Source organism: Xiphophorus couchianus, chromosome 18, assembly GCF_001444195.1.
Source record: "Xiphophorus couchianus chromosome 18, X_couchianus-1.0, whole genome shotgun sequence".
Taxonomy (NCBI): Eukaryota; Metazoa; Chordata; class Actinopteri; order Cyprinodontiformes; family Poeciliidae; genus Xiphophorus; species Xiphophorus couchianus.
In genome coordinates, this window is record NC_040245.1 from 5,393,662 (window position 1) to 5,412,689 (window position 19,028).

The 19,028-nt window shown below is 41.0% G+C and overlaps 1 protein-coding gene across 6 annotated transcripts in view; it reads right to left on the reverse strand.

Annotated features, from left to right (window-relative positions):
• The window catches only part of nectin1b (nectin cell adhesion molecule 1b), a 230,942-nt gene that overhangs the window by 123,958 nt on the left and 87,956 nt on the right, over positions 1 to 19,028 (reverse strand). For 5 of the 6 annotated variants that reach the window (XM_028045709.1, XM_028045710.1, XM_028045713.1 and 2 more), the window contains exon 5: positions 17,760 to 17,911. In XM_028045709.1, the coding sequence (XP_027901510.1) occupies positions 17,760 to 17,911 (152 nt within the window). Of the gene's footprint in view, positions 1 to 718; positions 749 to 17,759; positions 17,912 to 19,028 lie in introns of all 6 variants that reach the window. The other variant, XM_028045711.1, reaches the window with a different exon arrangement.

The following is a 19,028-nucleotide window of genomic DNA, read 5'->3' on the forward strand; positions in this document are numbered from 1 at the left end:
TTTTGGCCTTTGGAAATTGGACAAGGATTTACTTTTTGAGATTTCTTTTTACCCTGCTTCATGTTGTCAGACAGGTCCCAGCTCAGTGATTTTCAGTTGAAATCAAACCAAAACATAATCAGGCAATACTTACATGAGAACCTAAAATTAGGTGCCGATCTTATCTATTGGTTATTGATATATTAACAGTTAATTTATGATTAAACAAGTCTAATTTCACACAAGGTCAGCTTGTTTTCAACACCTTTTTCCCAAAAAATATAACCCATTCTTTGAGCACAGCTCAATTTGTTGGATTTAAAACATCAAAGTGACAAAATAAATAAATAAAAAATCAAAAAGGGAGCTTTAAAAAAACCTTTTCATCTTTTGAATGAATCAGCTTAAAATAAACATAGTGAAAGGCAGACTCCAGAGGAGTCCGACATGAAGTAGCTCCACAAGACATCTTCATCAGCTGTGTAGAGGTAATGAAATGAGAGAGCGCCGCCTGGGATGATTATCAGCAGCCAAGCATACGCGGACACAAAGCACTGAGAGAGCAGATAAACACGGAGCTCATCCACTGAAGCAGCCGAGCGACACACCAAAGAGACGGCATCGCTTTAAAAGAGGAAATGTGTCGTTTTTATAGAAAGGACGACAAAGAAAGAAGGGAAATAATGTGAAAGATATGCATTGATATAGAACGTAATATAATATAGCACTATTAACTTACTGCTGGCTGCATATGACACAGCATTCATGTCTGAGGGTAAAGTGAGACATCGTGGTCAGTCCACTTTTTTTCACAGAACAAAACCTCATGGGAAAAAACAGCATTTAATTCAAGCGAGGGATCAAAGAAAAGGGAAGCTTTTTGTTCGAGAAGCTTTCCCGCTTTTGATATGATTACTAGTTTGGCCTTTGCTTTGATATCTGCTTTATTGCCACTCTATTATGAGACGTCTTAATGTGATTGGGATTAGATTTTAACACCGTCCATATGTTCATCTGGAGCCGATAAACATGACGCCTTGAACGCAACTTGTTTGCCTTCTGGATCAGCGTCGCCTACAAGCTGAGTCAAAGGAGTGAAAACCCGTCAGCAGAAGTTTGAAAAAGTATTCAAACCTCTCAAACAAGCAACGAAAAACTCATTGGATTTTCGCAGGAGTTTATGTGAAAGAAAATGATCCACAGGTTTATGACTTATTATGTATTCAGTCCACTTTACACCAATACCCCTAAATAAAACCTAACACAACCAACTCCATTAAATCAACACAATGAAGAAACAATGTTCAAAGCATTTCTTGTATAATCCAACTCTAACTACCGTTTTGTCTTGGTCAGGTTTTTATATCTTGATGCAGAAATATTTGCCATTTCTTCTTTGCAAAGCAACTGCATCTAATTTTGGGCGGGATTTAACTAGGCCATTCGAACAGCAACCTCTGCTTTAGCCTCAAGTGTCAGCCACATTTTCTCGAGAATTGACCTTTTATCTCCTTCTATCTTCCTGCTTTCTTTTCCCCATAGAAAGAAAAAACCCACAGCATGATGTCATCACTTCTATGTTTAAATGAGGGGAATAGTGAGTTCAGTGTGGTATTTAGTGTTGGTTTTCCACATGTAGAAAGTTCAATTTTACCCTCAATTGCTGTTCGACATGTTCGCTAAGTAGCCAACATGGCGGCAGGTGTTCTTATGGTCTTCTTATAAGAGCAAGTAACTTATGCTGCACAATTTTTGGAAAACTTAGCATTGCGATATTGTTGTTGAAAACTGAAATGACAAAATCAACTGGGACTACAACAAATACTCTCCATCAACTAAACTATTACAGTCAACTAAATACTGCATTCATGGAGTCCTTGAAAGTTGGAAAAACTTACAATTTAAATAATGTATGGATGTGATATGAAAAGAAATCTGAAATAGTCCACTTGTGTGAATATAAATGCAAGGCATTGCAACAGTGATGCTACGGTACAAGTCAGCCAAATCAAACTGAACATCACATGAACAAAAGGGACACATTTTAATATAAAAAGATACTAATTTCAAACATGAAAAAGAAAATCTTTTCAAATGATCAACCTGAAGCCTTGAATCAAATGAGTTCCGCTTGATAAGAACGGCTCTTTATTAGAAACGATGAATCTGAGCATAATGCGACATAAAGGGATGGGTCTGGGTAAAGTTAAGAAGCTACTGAAGCCTTCTTCTCTGCTGTAATTAGAATGGCACTCTATCAGTCCAAAAAGGAGAAACCTCCGGAATGCCGCCGCCGCCGCCTTTCTCTCGAGGCCCGGCTGCAAAGCTCTCCAATTTCTAAAGAGGCGCCGGGCACGGTCTCAAATATCAGCTCAGGTTTTAATCTGACCACCTAATGGGATTATTCAGACACAGGCCTTCATTACACACATCAATGGGAGAGCAGAGCCAGGTCACCCCTGCTGGAGAACGCATCCTTCCACCGAGCCCAAAGAGGGGCGAAAATCCAGATGACTGAAGAAGAGAACGGCAAAGGGAAAACATTCGGCTGTAATCCTCTTCACTGCCCCTCGCTGACCTCCTCGGCTAAGATCTGGTTTTGCTTTTTTAAATCCTCATTTCAATCTTAATTAGGGCGATTTTCACCCAGGTTGCTAAAATGAGACATTTACTTTCATTAAAGGGGGTAAAAGACTGAGAGGCAGCCTGTTAAGGTCCAGATCAGAGGCAGTTAAAGGTCCCAACGTCAGCCTTTGAGGTGCTCACTGTTATCTCCACCCCTACAAAGGAGCAACACTATTTCTTCACCACTAATGACTGAAGGAAGAGGTTTCATGTAAACACAATAATTATAATATCTCAACAGCAGGTAGGCTTTAGATATTGAACAACAGGAAACTGGAAGAAAGGAACGAAGGAAGGAAAGATGAAGGCCCAAAAGACTGAAAGATAGGAAGTGCACAAGGAAGCAGAGGAGGTAGAAAACAAAAAAAGAAAGGAAGGACATGAACTAAACAAAAAGGAAAGAAGGAAGAAAATAAAGGAAACAAAAAGGAAAGAAGACTAAAAAAACACAAATAAAGGGGTGCAGGAAACAAGGAAGGAAAGAAAAGAGAAAGGATGAACAAAGTAAAAAGGGAACATAGAAAGAGGGCATGTGGAAAATTAAAGAAGACTGAAAGAAGAAAGAAAAGAAGAAAATATTTTCCACAGTCCACATTTGCCATTTCCAGACTATGTGGTAACCTTGTAATAAACTTAGAAAATACGAACTTGAACCAACTCTAAACACTCACAGATTTTTGTGGTGGCCTCCCACCCAAGAAGAACCTGTCCTGGCAAACACAGCTAATGCAAAAAGCTGAGGATGCTTTACCCCGATAACTCTTGTGCTATAATTGGAATACTTTAAAACCTGAGAAAAACACCGTCTAATGCTCATCGGGTCTCCTCAGTGCAGCAGAGGAACAGTGCGTTTATTCTGCAACATAAAAAAACCACAATCTACCTCTTTTCAGATTGTTATCAAGCCCACTTCTTCCCCTGTTCTCATTCCTCCCCCCTACAAGGTCGCATCAGAGGCTTGCAAACATGAAGATATCACAAGAAAATAACTCTCTACCAGAGCAGCAGTCTTGTGTGAATGCAGGAGGAATCTGAGTAGCCATGGTGCAAACTAATCACGTTTCAGAAACAATATTTTCACGAAAACGTGTCTGAAATGGAGGTGATTTAAAAGCCTGGAGGAGAAGGAGAAGGGAGCAAAGACGAGGCGTTCCTCTTTGCTCACCTTCGCTACCAGCAACACCTGCCAACCGGCAGATAAAGACGACCCCAGCAGCAGCTATGATACTGTTCCAGCAAACAGAAAAGGAGGGCGTCTATTAGCGGCGCAGCGGAAATATGTAGATAGTGGCAGAAACTTTGACTTGCAACGTCTAAAACGTGCAGCTAAGATTAATAGGAGGAAGCAAGTTCTGTGATGGGCTATAATTCAGCCCAAAGGCCTAATAGATGCATGCAAGTCAAGAATAACAGGAAATGCTTTGCTTGTTCTAATGCCACATCCCCGTCGTTTAGCATTAATCATACAGCTCTGAACGTTTGACATGATAGAAAGGATGATTTACTGTGTCCAAAGGTTTTAGTGGCAAAATCTGCTTCCTTTAGAGATCCATCTGAGGCCGCCGTGTTCACAGCCATGCAAAATTATTCATTGATTATTCATACCGCTTTGCTACAACAACAAACTATGTATTTTATAGGGATTTTCCCTTATAGGCCAACCAACCAAAGTATCCTAAAATTATGAATAAAATTTAAACAAACACTTTACATAAGTGTCATTTTGCTTTTGTTAGAACTGCACATTTTTTTGGGACGTGTCACTATGACCTTCATCTCAAGGACAGTCAGTCTGAATGATGGGCATCTGTGCAAATGTAAAGTCTTGCCAGAGAGATTCTGGTCTTTAATCCCAGTTTCAACACAGATGACTGAAATTAATGAGGTATTTCTTGAATACATCATCAAATTCTGCAAAGCCATTGATTTGCTTTAAGTGTGTTGAACTTGAGAAACATATAAAGCTTGCAGAAAACTCTTAAAACGTAACAAAACCCCAAATCAACTTCTTATTTCACAGATAAACTGTATAAATTGAGCCTTGAGGGTGCTATCTTTATGTTGCCACAGTCTCTAATAACAAAGACGAAAGTTGACAGATTTGTCCCTAGTCGCTTGTTTGAAAAATCATCACCTCAAGTGTCTGAAAAGTTGCTACATTTAGCAACAAAGTTGCTAAGTTGATAACAGCGTTTTCCCTCTTCTTGAGTACAGCTTCAATTAACCCCCTCCTCTAAGCCACACACTTGGCCACGCCCCTAAGCATATCCTGACTCCGCCCACTTTCATGGCATTTTTAAAAAATTGTGTGGGGTCTTCACAGGACAGATTATTGTATTCTGAGATTAAATTACATACAGTTGGAATCTTTTTTTTTTTTACTACATATGTGACTTCTCGAGGATTTAACATAGTAAATCCAAATGCAGGTTATACTTCTCAGGGTTTTCTTTGGTAAAATGGGTGAATTATTAATTTTTTATTCACATTTATGAGCCATTTTGAGTGGGGTCACATAAAATCCCATCATAAATAATTTGAAGTTTGTGGCTAAAAATCTGGAAAAGTTTAAGGAGCGTGACAAGCTGTGCCAGGTGTTGTAAAGCAGACGAATCGTTAAAAGAAGAAAACGGTAAACAAGTGCAACCCCAATAAAAACAAAAAGGAAAGAAGGAGATCTTGTAGTGGAAATGATTTGTGGCTTCTGAAAAGCAGCAGACTAGATACAGAGCAAGGGTTTGTATTTCAGTGGAAGGCACAGCATAAAACAAACAGCAGGAGTGCCGAATGTTCAAAGATGCTGAAGGAAAGGAGCGTCTGAAGTAGAAGGGCCTTTTAGAGCGAGAAAGGAGCTGTTTCCCAACTCTGTCCTGCAGGTTTCTAGGTGTGCTGCAGTCGTGTCTACACACGACAAAAAGGCGAAACAGAAGGAGCTGAACATTCCTGAGACTTAGCAACAATCTCTTGGACAAGGTTATGACAGAGGCTGGGAAATTGAAAAGGATTTCAAAGCGCGGTACAGGGAGTAGTGTGATAATGTGACTAATCGAGGAACAAGCAGCAGACAACAGAGGATCAAAAGGAAATGCAGAAAGAAGTTGGGGAGCGTTGACAGGCAGGAAAAAGGAAGATGGAGAGGGGCTGTTTGGGGAAGTCGGCGACGGTGACAACAGCAAATAAAGAGTGGCATAATGAGCGAATGACGACGGGGACAATCGGAGAAGACACATTAATTCAGTGGATCCAGAGATCCTCATTACTTCCCCTGTCTGAATTTGCCAGTAGTTGTGAAGTCATGGAAATGTAATTCTGCCACAACGAATAAAAGCTCGTCACTGACGGGAATTAAACATGCTTCATGGGGAGTTGCAGCTGAGGCAAATCTCGCCACTGATTCCTTTCTTCCACATCCACGCTTCCTTTCCTCGCCATTTGTCAAAAATACTTCTCATTTCACTATCACTTATCCTACCGGGGCAGAACCCACCTCATATGCAGGTAAATGCCACTTGCTGCACTAAAACCTTCAAACCCATAACTCAAATTGAATTTCTTTCTTTCAAACGGCCAGTGGATAAGAAGTGGGGAGAGGAGCCGTGCTGGAGGAGATAACGCAGCAAAACGCTCTCATCAAAACACCGGTGACATCATCTCTGCTTTGCATGTGTGAACATGCGGCAACCAGCAGGATCAATCTTGTCAGAGAAAAACAGCAGACAGCAGCGTGCGTCCTGTCGAAGACAGACGGAAGGAAACCCTTAAACTCGTTCACATGTCGCCATGTTTCAGCTACAAAACTTAAGGTATTTTATTGGGACTTTAAGTGAAACATGAACATAATCACACATGAAAAAATTAAATGTTTTAGGTAAGTGTCTGAAAGTGTTTTTTTACATGTTTCTTAAACATGTCCTGACAATATGTACTCATTTACCTCCACCCTGTGGTCCTACTGTCATCTACAGAAATTCACCACTCCTTGTTAGAAACAACCAATCAGAGCCAGGGGGAGGGTCCTAGCACTGTCAATCATGCTTATTTACGCTGCAGCTGTACTAACGGCAGATAAACATTTTACAGTTGCAGGAAAACCGTTTTTCTGCTGCCATGTGTGACCATGATAACTAGCTTCGTAAGCAGCACTCTATCTGCCTGTTTCAAAAGTTCAAACACTAAATACAGTTTAATATGCATTAATACACACAGTGGAAACTGTCTTGGGACTAGCCTGAAGCTAACATCTACAATCCTCATCTCCACTGCAGGGGTTGCAGCCAATCAGTGGTAAGAAAAAATAAACATACTGCCCCCGAATCAGCTGCTTTGTACCTTTCGAATATTTTAAATATGCTTAAAGAGAAAATCTTGAGCTGGGTCAATTTTCGGCAAATAATTTGGAGTTATGTTCCACAGAAAATCTGTGAGGGTCTACTGAATTTGTTAATATAATCTTGCTGCAGAGATCGGTAGCTCTGACTCAGATTTATCGAGTCATGAACTCGATAAATCTGGCTTTCATCGAAGGCCTTGTGGCAAATAGAAATGTAGCTTGTTGGTTTAATCAGATGACACCAAAACTGAACTTGAAAAACAAAGAAGAACTAAACAATCTGAACACACTTCACCTACTGTGAAACATGGAGGGAAAGTAGAAGCTGCAAAGTTACAGTGAAGATGGATGGGATGTAATTTTCCCTCTTCAAAGTAATCCTCCACTTTGTGTTGGTGTGATACATGATATCTCAAAACGTTTGTGGTTGTTGTAGCGTGATAAAATGTGGAGGGTGTGAATACTTCTGGACACATAACGCTCTCTCTACTCTTTACTGATGGTTAGAACACACAATGCGGTGGTTCACAGCAGGAATAAACAAAGTTACAGCCATTTTCACAAAGCTGGTAGATCATAAACACAAATGCCACATTAAGGTTGGAAACGCTTCTTTGTGTGTGATTTCTTTCTGAGCTCTTGTAGATAATCACTTTGTGCTACAGGGGCCTTTTTCTAATCACTTTAAATGCACTTTTAATGAGCGTTGAATATTTACACCAGCATCTTAACACCAGTGCTGCTTTAAAAACATGTTTGCTCATAATGCAGCGTTATTAAACCGTCTCTCCCTTTATTGCCGGCCTGCATGCGGCTCCGGAGCCGAGCGGAAAGGCTGTTATTGGGTCAGCGAGCTCGCTGCAAACGGATCTGCACATTAGGATGCGTTGAGCCGGAAAAGGTCAGGGCTCTGTTTGTTTACCGCAACTGTCCTGCTCTCAACTTCATCACTGACTGTTTTTATGTATATATCTTTTTGCTTTTTTTTATTTTTGCTGCCCGGTTGTTACGTTGGGAATGTAATGAGCGAATTGGCGCGCAGCCGAATCAGCAGCAGCAGCTTTGGAGCCAGCGGTCAGACTCTGGGACAGCATGTGACCTACTTCATCAGGCTCTCAGGGAGGCGTGACAGATCCAACACCACACGGCTGGACAGCGAGGAGGAAGAAGGAGGAGGATGAGGAAGAGGAGGTGAGATGGGCCGAAGGGGGCTCAGCCAATCCCCCCCTCCGCCGCTCCATCTGTCTGCCACATCCCTCTCCTCTGCATATCCTCCGGAGAGCAGAAACAGCAAGCCATGCAGAAACAAATGTTAAGATAAATCACTTCGATCTCAGCTGCTCTTCTCTCACATGCTCTCCCCGGTGACATTTGCATTTCAAGTGTCCAGTCAGGCTATTACGTCTTCTTCTTCTTCAAATAGTGAAATAAAACCCATCCGTTCTGGAGAAAAAGGGAGCACCACTTTCCTCCGTTTTACGCAGCGCTTACTCTGGCACAGAACAACGCCGCTTAGGGTTTATGGGCCGGCCTGCGCTGCTCGAGCAACGGGAGTAGTCCGTGCTAATGTCTCATTTGGATAATGAGGTGTGATCTTGGCAGGATCTGAGACACAGGCAACCCCCGCGCCAGCAGCCGAAGACGTGGGGGCGAGGAAGTCGCTTCATCATCCTAAAGATGCAAAAGCCTGCAGGTTTGTAGTTGTCAAAGCAGAAGGTTCAAGGGTGCTGAGAAACATGCAGGAGGGGGTGGGGGGGTGCGTGTGTGTGTGTGTGTGGTGGGGGGGGGGGGTCCTCAAATGTCTGCTGACATAGCTCAGCTTCAAATGAGAGTGTAATAATACACAAGACACACATGTGGCCTTTGGGTCTATGAATAATGCAGGTGGCGATGTGAGACGCCGACGCCGCAATATGGTATAGAACGCAGATTGAGATGGATGACAGGGAAAGACAAACAAATTTCACATTGCAAAGGGAACCCTGTGCAAAGCCGACATCGTAATGTCTCTCATCTCTGTTTGGGAATAGAAAGAGACAAATGGCTGAACAGAGAAGCACCGCTGTTAGATGTCAGTAATATGTGGTGCGTTACTTGTTTCATTCAAGGATCTTCTTGCCGTTGTCTTAATAACACAGAGAGATGGATGTAATGTCACTTTGAGACAAGCATTTGCACTTAGCCATGATAGCTGCAAAAAATCCTAGCTAGCTAGCACGAGTATATTAGCAGCACAGGCAGATGTCTGGGTGTGAGTCAAACTTTTGCCTGACTGAAAAGTCCCACAAGTAAAAACAAAACATAAGATCGAATTGCCACAATGACATTTCAGACCTTTGATTTTTCTTACATTTCTTAAAACAAACTAAAGACATTCTAAGGGCTTAATTTTAGATACAAAAATGTAAGACTTTAAAAAATTTTTTAAGGATGTGCATACACTCCGGTATGGAAAAGAAAAAAACAAAAAAACATTCCCACATCATGATACCGCCACCACCATGTTTTACTGTGGGAATGAGCTGCTTCAGTTTTCTTGCACATGAGCCAGAAAGTTCAACTTTGGTGTCAATTTGTGGCAAAATCCTAACTGGACTTTCTTTGGTTTTCCTACAACAACTGTGATGTAACTTCTTAGGTTTGCGAAGTGTTTAACCACCAGCCAGGCTAACCCTCCTTTCATTTCAGCCTTGGATCAGTGCAACTCCTCCAAGTATTCAAGGTCAAACTAAAATTTTAAATATCCATAAAATACATCAAATGTAGCTTATCAAATGGATTTGATAAGTTAAAGGCCAAAGTGAGGAGATTCTTTTACAGGGAGACGTAGAAAGTTCTTCCGCAGAAAGTTTTATGTCATTCAAAGTGACAATATTCTTAGGAGAAGTTGCTTTCTGCTACTAGAGCGGAGTTTAAGCAACTTGAAGAATCGATGCAGACGTGCCCTCAAGTCGTTCTGGGGGCTTGCAGTAGCACGTTAGATTACAGTGATTCTGCAGCCAGTATGATAAAATCTTTATCTGATGGGCCGGATCTGATCAGATTTTATCAGTCAAATCCCTAAAATGAACCTAGCATCAACATTTTCTCCTGTTGTTGCTTCATCACACCATTTCTGGATGTGATATTTACACTGAGACATGAAATTTTGAGCATTTGGATGCAGTTACTGTTCTACATTTGCATCATTTGTTTCCATCACAGATTCTAGTGTGAGTTTTTTTAAAATCTGTTTTTAGTCCGTTTCACCCCCTCTCGTCATCTCTGTGCTTTATCCCCTTAATATCAGAGAAATGTTGGAATTAGAGGATGGAGCAAGCGACAGTCAGCGAGCAGCGGGGGTTGACACAGGCTGTTACGTAAAGTCGTGTAAACAGCCTTCTGCCCTCTTTTCCACCTCTGCTCCGCTCCCAGATGCTGTTTGCCTCGGAGCTTATTTCTGCCTTCCATCTTTCGCTACTCGACTAAATTCGAAAAAATCTGATTCACTGGAGCATCCCCTGCAATCACATGTTTTATTTACTTATATTTCCACAGAACGCTTCCCAACTTATTTGGTTCATTTTGTCGGAGGTTTTATTTTTTTTTTTTCTTTTCCCCCCACCATTTTCTCTGGTAACTTGATTTTCCCCAACAGAAGCTGACTGTTGCTTGTTCAGGCAGGCGTGAACAGAAGTTGGCAACGATAGTCCTGTGTTTTCCGAGGCGTCCGTCCTCCTGCCTTCTCTCTAAACTTAAGAGAGCGCTCCATCCAGTCTAACCCGTGTGGTGAGGCCCTGCAGCACAACTGACAAAAAAAAAGGAGAAGTACAGCTGATCCATGAGTGGGGGGTGATCTCTGAAAGGTTCACAAACATGATGCCCCCTGACAGATCCGACATCCTTCCAGCTGATCCTGAATGAATGCGCCATCTTCGTATGGTTTTCTCACACAAACCGGCTCTTATGTGTGAGAGCATAAATCTCAAAGTTGGTAAACAAATATATCCAAGAATATGGAAAGCAAAAACTTTCCCACATGTCAATTTACTGTTGACTGCCAAGAATTAAGAAAAAAAAACAAAAAAAACCCACACATCTGCTTTCTCAGAGGCGATAATGACATAATTGTAAGGCCGTCCCGACAAAACGGCCATTCATCACGCCGCATTATGAGCTGGGAAGAAATTTAAGGTGGCGACATTGATTTGTTTCAAACACGAAAACAGAGCGCGGTGGTGGAAAGCTGATTATCCTAATGAAAGGCTGATTTAGCTCTCGTGAGCTGAAGGACGATCTCTGAGGTTTAACCGCTTCACTCAGCCCCTCTTCCTGCGGCTTCCTCTGACTGCTTGAGTGGCATTCCTATTAGACGCTTTGAAAAGCTGCTGAGAGTGACTGGTCAAAAAACAACCTCCATAGTGGCGCTGGTTTAATTGTCTTTACTTTTCAGTGCGGCCTCCGATGCCTGTTGGTAATTAGCTGATTAATCATTTCTGACGACTCGTCAACTTTATCTCTGGAGATTTCTGAACTGCATGTAAATGAGGCGGGAAGCATCACAAGGCGCCTCCTCTCCCGCCTTTTCTTCCCCGAGAGCGAGGACAGATTAAAAACCGAGAAGTGCTTCATTAGATTCTGACACCATATCTGCAGAACATGTGTCGTCGTGGAAAGCCGCCGTCACCCGCGCGACTTACTATTGTCACCGCCATGCGAGCTGCGAGCGCCATCCCTAAGCTAATTGAAACAAGGCGCGCCGTGGCCCCGCTGATATCTGCAGCACCGCAGCACCTGCAAATCCGTCAGTAAAAGAAGCTTGATTAACATGCGCTTTCCTTTAAGAGCTCCATCAGCGCTGCATCCCACAGTGAGAAAATAGCTTTTTTTCTCCCATACAAACAAATTGTCAAGGACATTTTATCTCCCTGACACAGGTGGCGGGGGCTGGCTAACCGACAGGTGCGCCGCACATTACTCTTGTCAATCTAAAAAATTAACTTTGAAGTGAAAACAAAACAAAACGGAAAAAAAAAGAGCCGCCACCAAAATCATGCATATCCCAGCAAAAAGTCGAGCTGGAAGGAATTTTTGAATCTTGATTGCTCGGGCTTCACTTTTGTCGTTACTTTGTTAAAGTTGACTGGAGGCTAAAGAGACCATCTGGCTGAGTTATTGATTCTCAAACGACTCCTTGGAGAGCCTATACATCTCAGAAACATTAAAATTAGACTTTAACAAGAAGAAAAATGCCTGTTTTATATTTCCCAACCCTCCAGTTCCTTGAATTATTGAACAAATGCACTGAGGCTGTTGCCTCGTCACCTTCCTACGCTGCAAAGGACACTTAGGTGGCAATACCTAGACCTCACTCTGTGCAGACTCCAACACCAGTTGTCAACCTACGGGTTAAGGACTCATCAGCATATTTGTTCAGCTCCAATTGTACACAGCACATGTCAAGTTGGTACAAGTCCTTTGGAATTTCAGTAGAAAGTCTTTTGTTAAACCTGAATTTCGCCTGAAACAGATTCTTGATTCATTTGGTTTCTTCAAACCAATTAGAAGAAAATCCACATTAACCACAAAGGCACAAGTATGAAACCTACAGTCATATTTCATAAATAGAATAATGCTAAGATGAGATTTACTGAAAATAGCAACCCTTAACCTTTTCATGCATGAATTATGATCCATTGTGTCAGGAGTTTTTCCAATTTATTTTTTTTTTCTTAGGGCATAAAAAAAAGATAGGAAAAAGATTTTGTAAAAATTTTTTTTTATTACATTTTTTTATTTCATCAATTGTAATTTTCACTAAATACAAAGTTGTTATTTGAAAAATACATCAGTGGTATTGTTCCTTAGGGGTTATCTGATGTCACAATATTTTGTTTTACCTGCAAGAGTCGTCTACAGTAGAAGGAGGGACCGGGTCGGTTCTCATGCTTTTTTGTCTGTCGGCCATATTGGATTTAACAAAAATAATTTCTTGCATTTGCAGCTGATGGCCAATAGTTGATGGTATCTTTTATGATGCATTAGTGTCCACTTCAGTGGTCTGTGTGCATTTATAACATAAAAACCCACAAGAAGCACAAGAAAATGGCTTTTAGATAGCTGACCACTGTAGTGACCACTATGCATGAAAGGGTTAAGCAGGTATTGGCCAAATTTTAATTATTAAGTTTATATTTTTGTGTTAATATCAGTTTAATTAAAAGTCAGGACAAATATTAGAAACAATTGCACTTCAATTAATGAGATTAACTTGTGAAAATGTTGTTGTAATTAGTTAAAACTGTTTTTAAATCAAAAAGCTATTGTTTAAGAATAATTTTCTAAACTAATACAACAAGGTTTAGCTAGAGCTTCTTGGAGTTAAGTTTAGAAAAATATACAGAAAAGATTGTGCTGTTTTCATTTCCATAATGCTTTATATACATATGTATATATATAAAAATGAAGGTAAAAACAACTTATGCTTCCACCTACATTTTTTCAGTCTGCACATTGACAGGAATATAAATATTGTTTATCTATTTATGTGATTCTTAGTTTCTTTGTTTTATTTTCCATTAGTTTTTTCAGCAATGTGTGGTTTTGACTTTTGGGTGGTAAGGTTAAAAATGACTAAAATAAATATCTGTTCGTTTCTCATCTTGAATTTCATGTGTTCATTAGTGGCAAGCATTAAAAAAATCATCATAATTAACACAAATAAATGTTTGAAAACATCAGCCTGTGTAATAAATCTATTTAATATGCTTCACTTTGTGAACAGAGTTACTGGAATAAATGAACTTTGGTAAAATATTCAAATTTATTAAATATGACTGTATAAAAGGATTTATTCTGCACTAGCATAAAGACAAAACTGCACTGCCAGTCAGTTTGAATCAAAAGCGCCGAACTATACTGCTTCAGATCATCCAAAGCCATTTTTGAGTTGCTCTGCAATTTAACGGGGCGCCACGCTGGAGCTGAGCCTCTGAACTGTGCATTAGGAGGAGAGGCTGGCTGTTCTCGCTTTAACTTGACAGTGTTACTATGGGAACCAGCAACGTGCTTTTAAGGCTTGTAAGGCACCCTTTGGGAAATTCAGTGCTCCTGGCCATGTAACAGTATAGAACAACACTTGGAGCTTGTTTCCAGCCAGCTTATTACTTCAGAGGGTACAAAAAGACGACCAGGTGCTGTGTGATGTTTAATATTCAGGACAGGTTTTGCAGTGAATATGAATGTAATTCCAGATATCAAGGATGGAACTTTTTTCTTCTTTTAATGGAAATAAAAGCAGCCTTCAAACTGTCAGACTGAAAATATGACGTGCTGAAACATCCATCCATCCATTTTCTGTACATCCTTGTCCCTTACAGGGGTCAGGAGGTGCTGGTGCCTATCTCCAGCTAATGTTACGGGTGAGAGGTGGGGTACACCCGTAGACCAATTAACTTAACAATCATGTTTTTGGACTGTGGGAGGAAGCTGGAGTACCCGGAGAGAACCCATGCATGCACAGGGAGAACAAAGACAAAGATCCCAGGACCTGCAAGGCAACAGATCTACCAACTGCGCCACTGTGCAACCCATGCAGAAAGACATGAAATGATATGTTAAATTACACTAAATCATATTTTTTCATATGTCAAAGGATGCATACAATTGCAGATTCAATTGTAAAGGCCACACCCCTTTTTGGGCTACTTCCAAAAAGAGGTGTGGCTTAGATTAAGATTATCTCCCTGAGTGAGTAAAAATGATTATAACAGCATTTTATTTGCTAATTTAGGAACTTCGTGTAGCTAAAGTTTATGTAGTAATAACAGCATATCGTTGGGTCTGCAACACATCTGTCCATCTTGGCTCCTGTCTCTTTAAAAGCCACACCATTTGGGTGCAGCCTGATTCTGACAGAGTGCATTTGTTGCTCAGTATTTGTTTGACAACAAGTCAAACAAGCCCCTGGCAACAATTATGCAAATCTTGCACTTATTTTATAAAGTTAAGGACGACAAGCCTCAACAAGTAGCTCTGAAGAAATGTCTTTTCTTGTTTTGTACTTCGAAGAAACCTAAAGATTGCAGGAAAGGGATCCTAATTCATCATTTTGTGGTTCCTAACTATAAAATGTAGTGCAGGTGGAATGCACTACCTGAGATTATTCATCACAGAAAGTTGCCACTGTTGTTTCCTCCTGCTAAGGATAAGGAGAGATTTCACAGATTCATTATTCCTTTTGTTTCACCTGCTGCTTAAGAAATCTGCAAGCCTTTAAACAGTTGCAAACCTAATATACGTTTTATTAGACAAACTGAAACTGAGCACACTCCAATCATGTACTCACGCATTGTTCACTTTGCTCACACAATAAAAATTATGCAGACAAATGAGGAGAATAAACAAAGACTACTGGGACTGCAGCACTGTGGTTTGTTAATTTAAGCGATCAATGAAAAAAGAAAAAATGGAAAATTACTTTGGTGCATTTGCTTTGTGCAGTTCTTTATGCTAAACACCCGATATAAGCTGGTCCACAGTGATTTAGAGTTTCTAAAGGTTCTTTAAGAGCTTCTGAGATATATATTATTACACTCTGCAAACAATGTCGCCACATCCGGTAAAAAATGTTTTGTTTTTATTTCTGAGCCTTACTGCTGCAAGAGAAATAGCACATGGAAGGAGAGGATGCAGAAGCAAATGACACTGTAAGGAACAGCTGTTCATTTCACACCAAGCACAGCAATTCCAGAGACACGCGTTAACATGCAAGGCAATGCAAGTTAGAACACGCCAGATTCCCTGAAACCAAGCAGCTTAAAGAAAGAGAGAGAGAGAGAGAGCGAGAGAGAGAGAAAAGTCCTTCCAGTCCAACCAGTCCAAAACTGAAACAGTCTCCCAGCGCCACGCACACAGCTGCTACCAATCAGAGGAAGATCCCCTCATCTTTAGGATGTATAGTGGGATCTGGTTTGTAATGGATAGCAGAGGCTTTGTCGGTCTCCTCAGGGTTAGAACCACAGAGTCTGTGTGCCTGCAATTATGTGGAAGGGTAGAAAACTGAATCAGTTTTGCTCAGCATTTTGTTTTCCCCCCAGAAGAGACAAAAGACGCAGAAGAGGCACAAGCAGTTTGAGCAAGTTATGATCAATACAGTGCCCTCACCTAAAACCCCCCAATTTCCTGTGGGTTATTCTGGGCACTGATAATAGACCTGTGTTAGTTTGCTCCCACACGTGTTTGGATGTGTGATGGGAGTTGTTCTAACAAGCTGTGTGGAACTCTGATACTCACACACCGAGACGTACAGATGATTTGTGACAATCAACTGGTCTGTTCATGTGTGCAGCTGCAATGCCTTGCAGAAGTATTCCTGCGTCTTGATGTTTTTTTTCGCCCATTTTGTCACCGCAGACCACTGTGCATTTGAGGGGTTTTTTTTTAATAGATCAACAGAAAGTAGTGCATAATTAAATAAAACCTGGTTTTCATTTACCGTTGCACAAACAAAAATCTGTTAAGTGTGGCTTGCATTAGTATTTACCCCTTTTAATCCCAATATTCCCCAATTAGATTTATATCAAGACTTTGAGTGGGCCATTCTAAGACGTCAACACGCTTTGATGAATGTTTCTGTCAGTTGTTCCGCTGTAACATTAACCTCTATCCCAGTGTCTGCAGCAGCTTTTCTGTCTTTGTCTCAACCGTTTCCGATCGTTCGGCTGCCGCCAACGTTTTTCTTGACGTGGCCTGTTCACAGTTATTGGCGGTGCTCGCTTTCTGATACAAATAAGAGTTTTTGCATGTGGACCAAAACGTTTAACGCTGTTCTGAACCTCACCAGATAACCTTCTTCTACCAAACTTCAAACAGAACTCGATGGCTATAAATCTGTGAGATCTGCGGAGTAAGTGATTAATAAACAAACTATTGTTCTAATTAAGGTAGCATTGGTAATCCAAAACCCTAATTTTGTCACAGAAAAGCTGCATTTTAGCATCAAATTAATAAAATTAAGGAAGTGGTGTGTACTGGATTGCGCTTAAGGCCAGGGGTCATGCAGTCCCTATTTCCAGCCCTCAGCTTTTTGTAAAAATAAAATGTAATATGGCCCTCAAGTTACAGTCACTTGATTCAAAATTTTATGACATAAAATGATTTGTAATTGTACAGTACAAGCAGTTTTTGAGGGGGCAGACTTGAAAAAAGCAGGGTGATTAATTAAAAAAATAACTTTATTCTAAAGACACTGCTTTTTGAATATTTTTGTTGTATAGCATTAAGAAAATGTGAGCAAAAAGCCTAAATACAGTGAGAGACTGGCATTGTTAGCTCAGTAATAAACATTTATTTGTAAGGACAACTAAAAGACAAAGTGTAATATATTTACAGTTTTTTTATTTTTGATAATTATAAAGTAAATTGTAGAAGTAATGTCATATTTTTGGACAAAAGGAAAGTACCAGTTTGTTTCAGTTTAGTTCAATTAATTAATTAAACGAGGAGGAAGAATGTTTGTGCATAATTTGCAGTTTTGCATTGGTATTATTAAGTTTGTCTATTTGACTAAATATTTGACTTTTATGCTACTTGAAAACCAAAGTGGACTTCTGATGACAAGTCAGGGCTAACAGTGGCACCCAGTTCATTTCAGTTTGAAACCTCTGGTTTAGGTGTATCAGAATAAAAAGAGAGTGAATAAAAATGTTCATTTTGAAAACATCCAAGAGGTGTGAATACTTTTGTAAGGCTCTGTGTTGTTGTCTGATGGATACTGTATTGATCAAGCCGTGCCAGAGTTACCGAAGGCAGAGAAAGCGGAAACGGGAGCCGTGTTTTCGCCTACCGGTAATGTTGACGTCCACGACTCCGGTGCGTGTCCCGATGCCGTTGATTGCGACACAGACGTATGTTCCGGCCAGGTCGTAGGTCACGGGCCCCTTGAAGAACAGGGTGTTGTTTTTGATCTCCACGTTGCTGGGTAGCGAGCCGTTCAGACTGTCGAAAAGAATAAAGGGGAAAAAAAAAAGGCAATGATGTAGACCACATAAAAAGACGGAATTACTCCAAGCCACAAAAAAACAGAGAGAAAAAAGCTCTTCAAGACAAGAAAAATAAATAAAAATCTGGAGCGGTGAACAACCCTGCATGTGGGGGTGAGATAAATACCAGGAATATTTGACAGCACCGTATTTCAGATGTCATCCATCAAGTCCTAATAAAATTATGAGGACAGGGAATCCCACCCGGTCCTAACAGGTAACATATAGCTGATGCTGGAGGACAGGTTGTTTCGGCATGAGGAATACAAAACAGACAGGAAAGGAAAAGGGGGGAGGGGGTCTGCTTCCTCATCTGCAGCCCAGCTCACATGGCTGAACTTAAAACTCAAGAGAGCTGTCAGAAGAGGCAGCTGATCAAGCGATAAATACAGACTCTACCAAGTGCCAGGCTTTTATTGAAGACTGCCCATTTCTCCTGCCTAAAGGTGTTTGTCTTTATGGTTCACTATCTCTGCTGCGCTCAGACTCGCCCGTGTCCTTTTGATCAGGCCAGCCCACTTTAAGGTCACAGATCATGAACGCGGGAACCCGTCCACTCTATTATCCGGGCCGACTTTTCACAGCGCCCGCAGGCTCAAAAGAGGTTTCCACTTTCAGGACAATTAGCCGTTTCCCGTCGCCTTCCACCCGATCGGCTTCATCGGCTGCCCTGAATGGACTTGGCTTAAGAAGAGTTACAATTGTGATAGCGCTGAATAGTTCTCCAGCCTGACTGTGGTGACAATGAGGACGCCGGCTGAAAAGATATTCTGTCATCGCTCCTGGGTCACAAGGAAAGAGAGAGACTCTGAGAGGCGCTGCTGTGCAAGGACATTAAAAACAATATGGCGCTCCATTTACTGAAGTCAGAGAAAAACAGGATGAGATTACAGAGAGAAAACAAAATTAGGCCTCATGCTAACAATGGCCACCAATCAGGCACTTGAGCTGTGCTTTCAACAAGGCTCTTAAATGACAGGGGCATGGAGTGTAATTAACATATCGCTACAGGAAATATAACAAGATCCAGATCAGGACGGTTTAAAATGAAATCAAAAACGAGTTCCTTCACC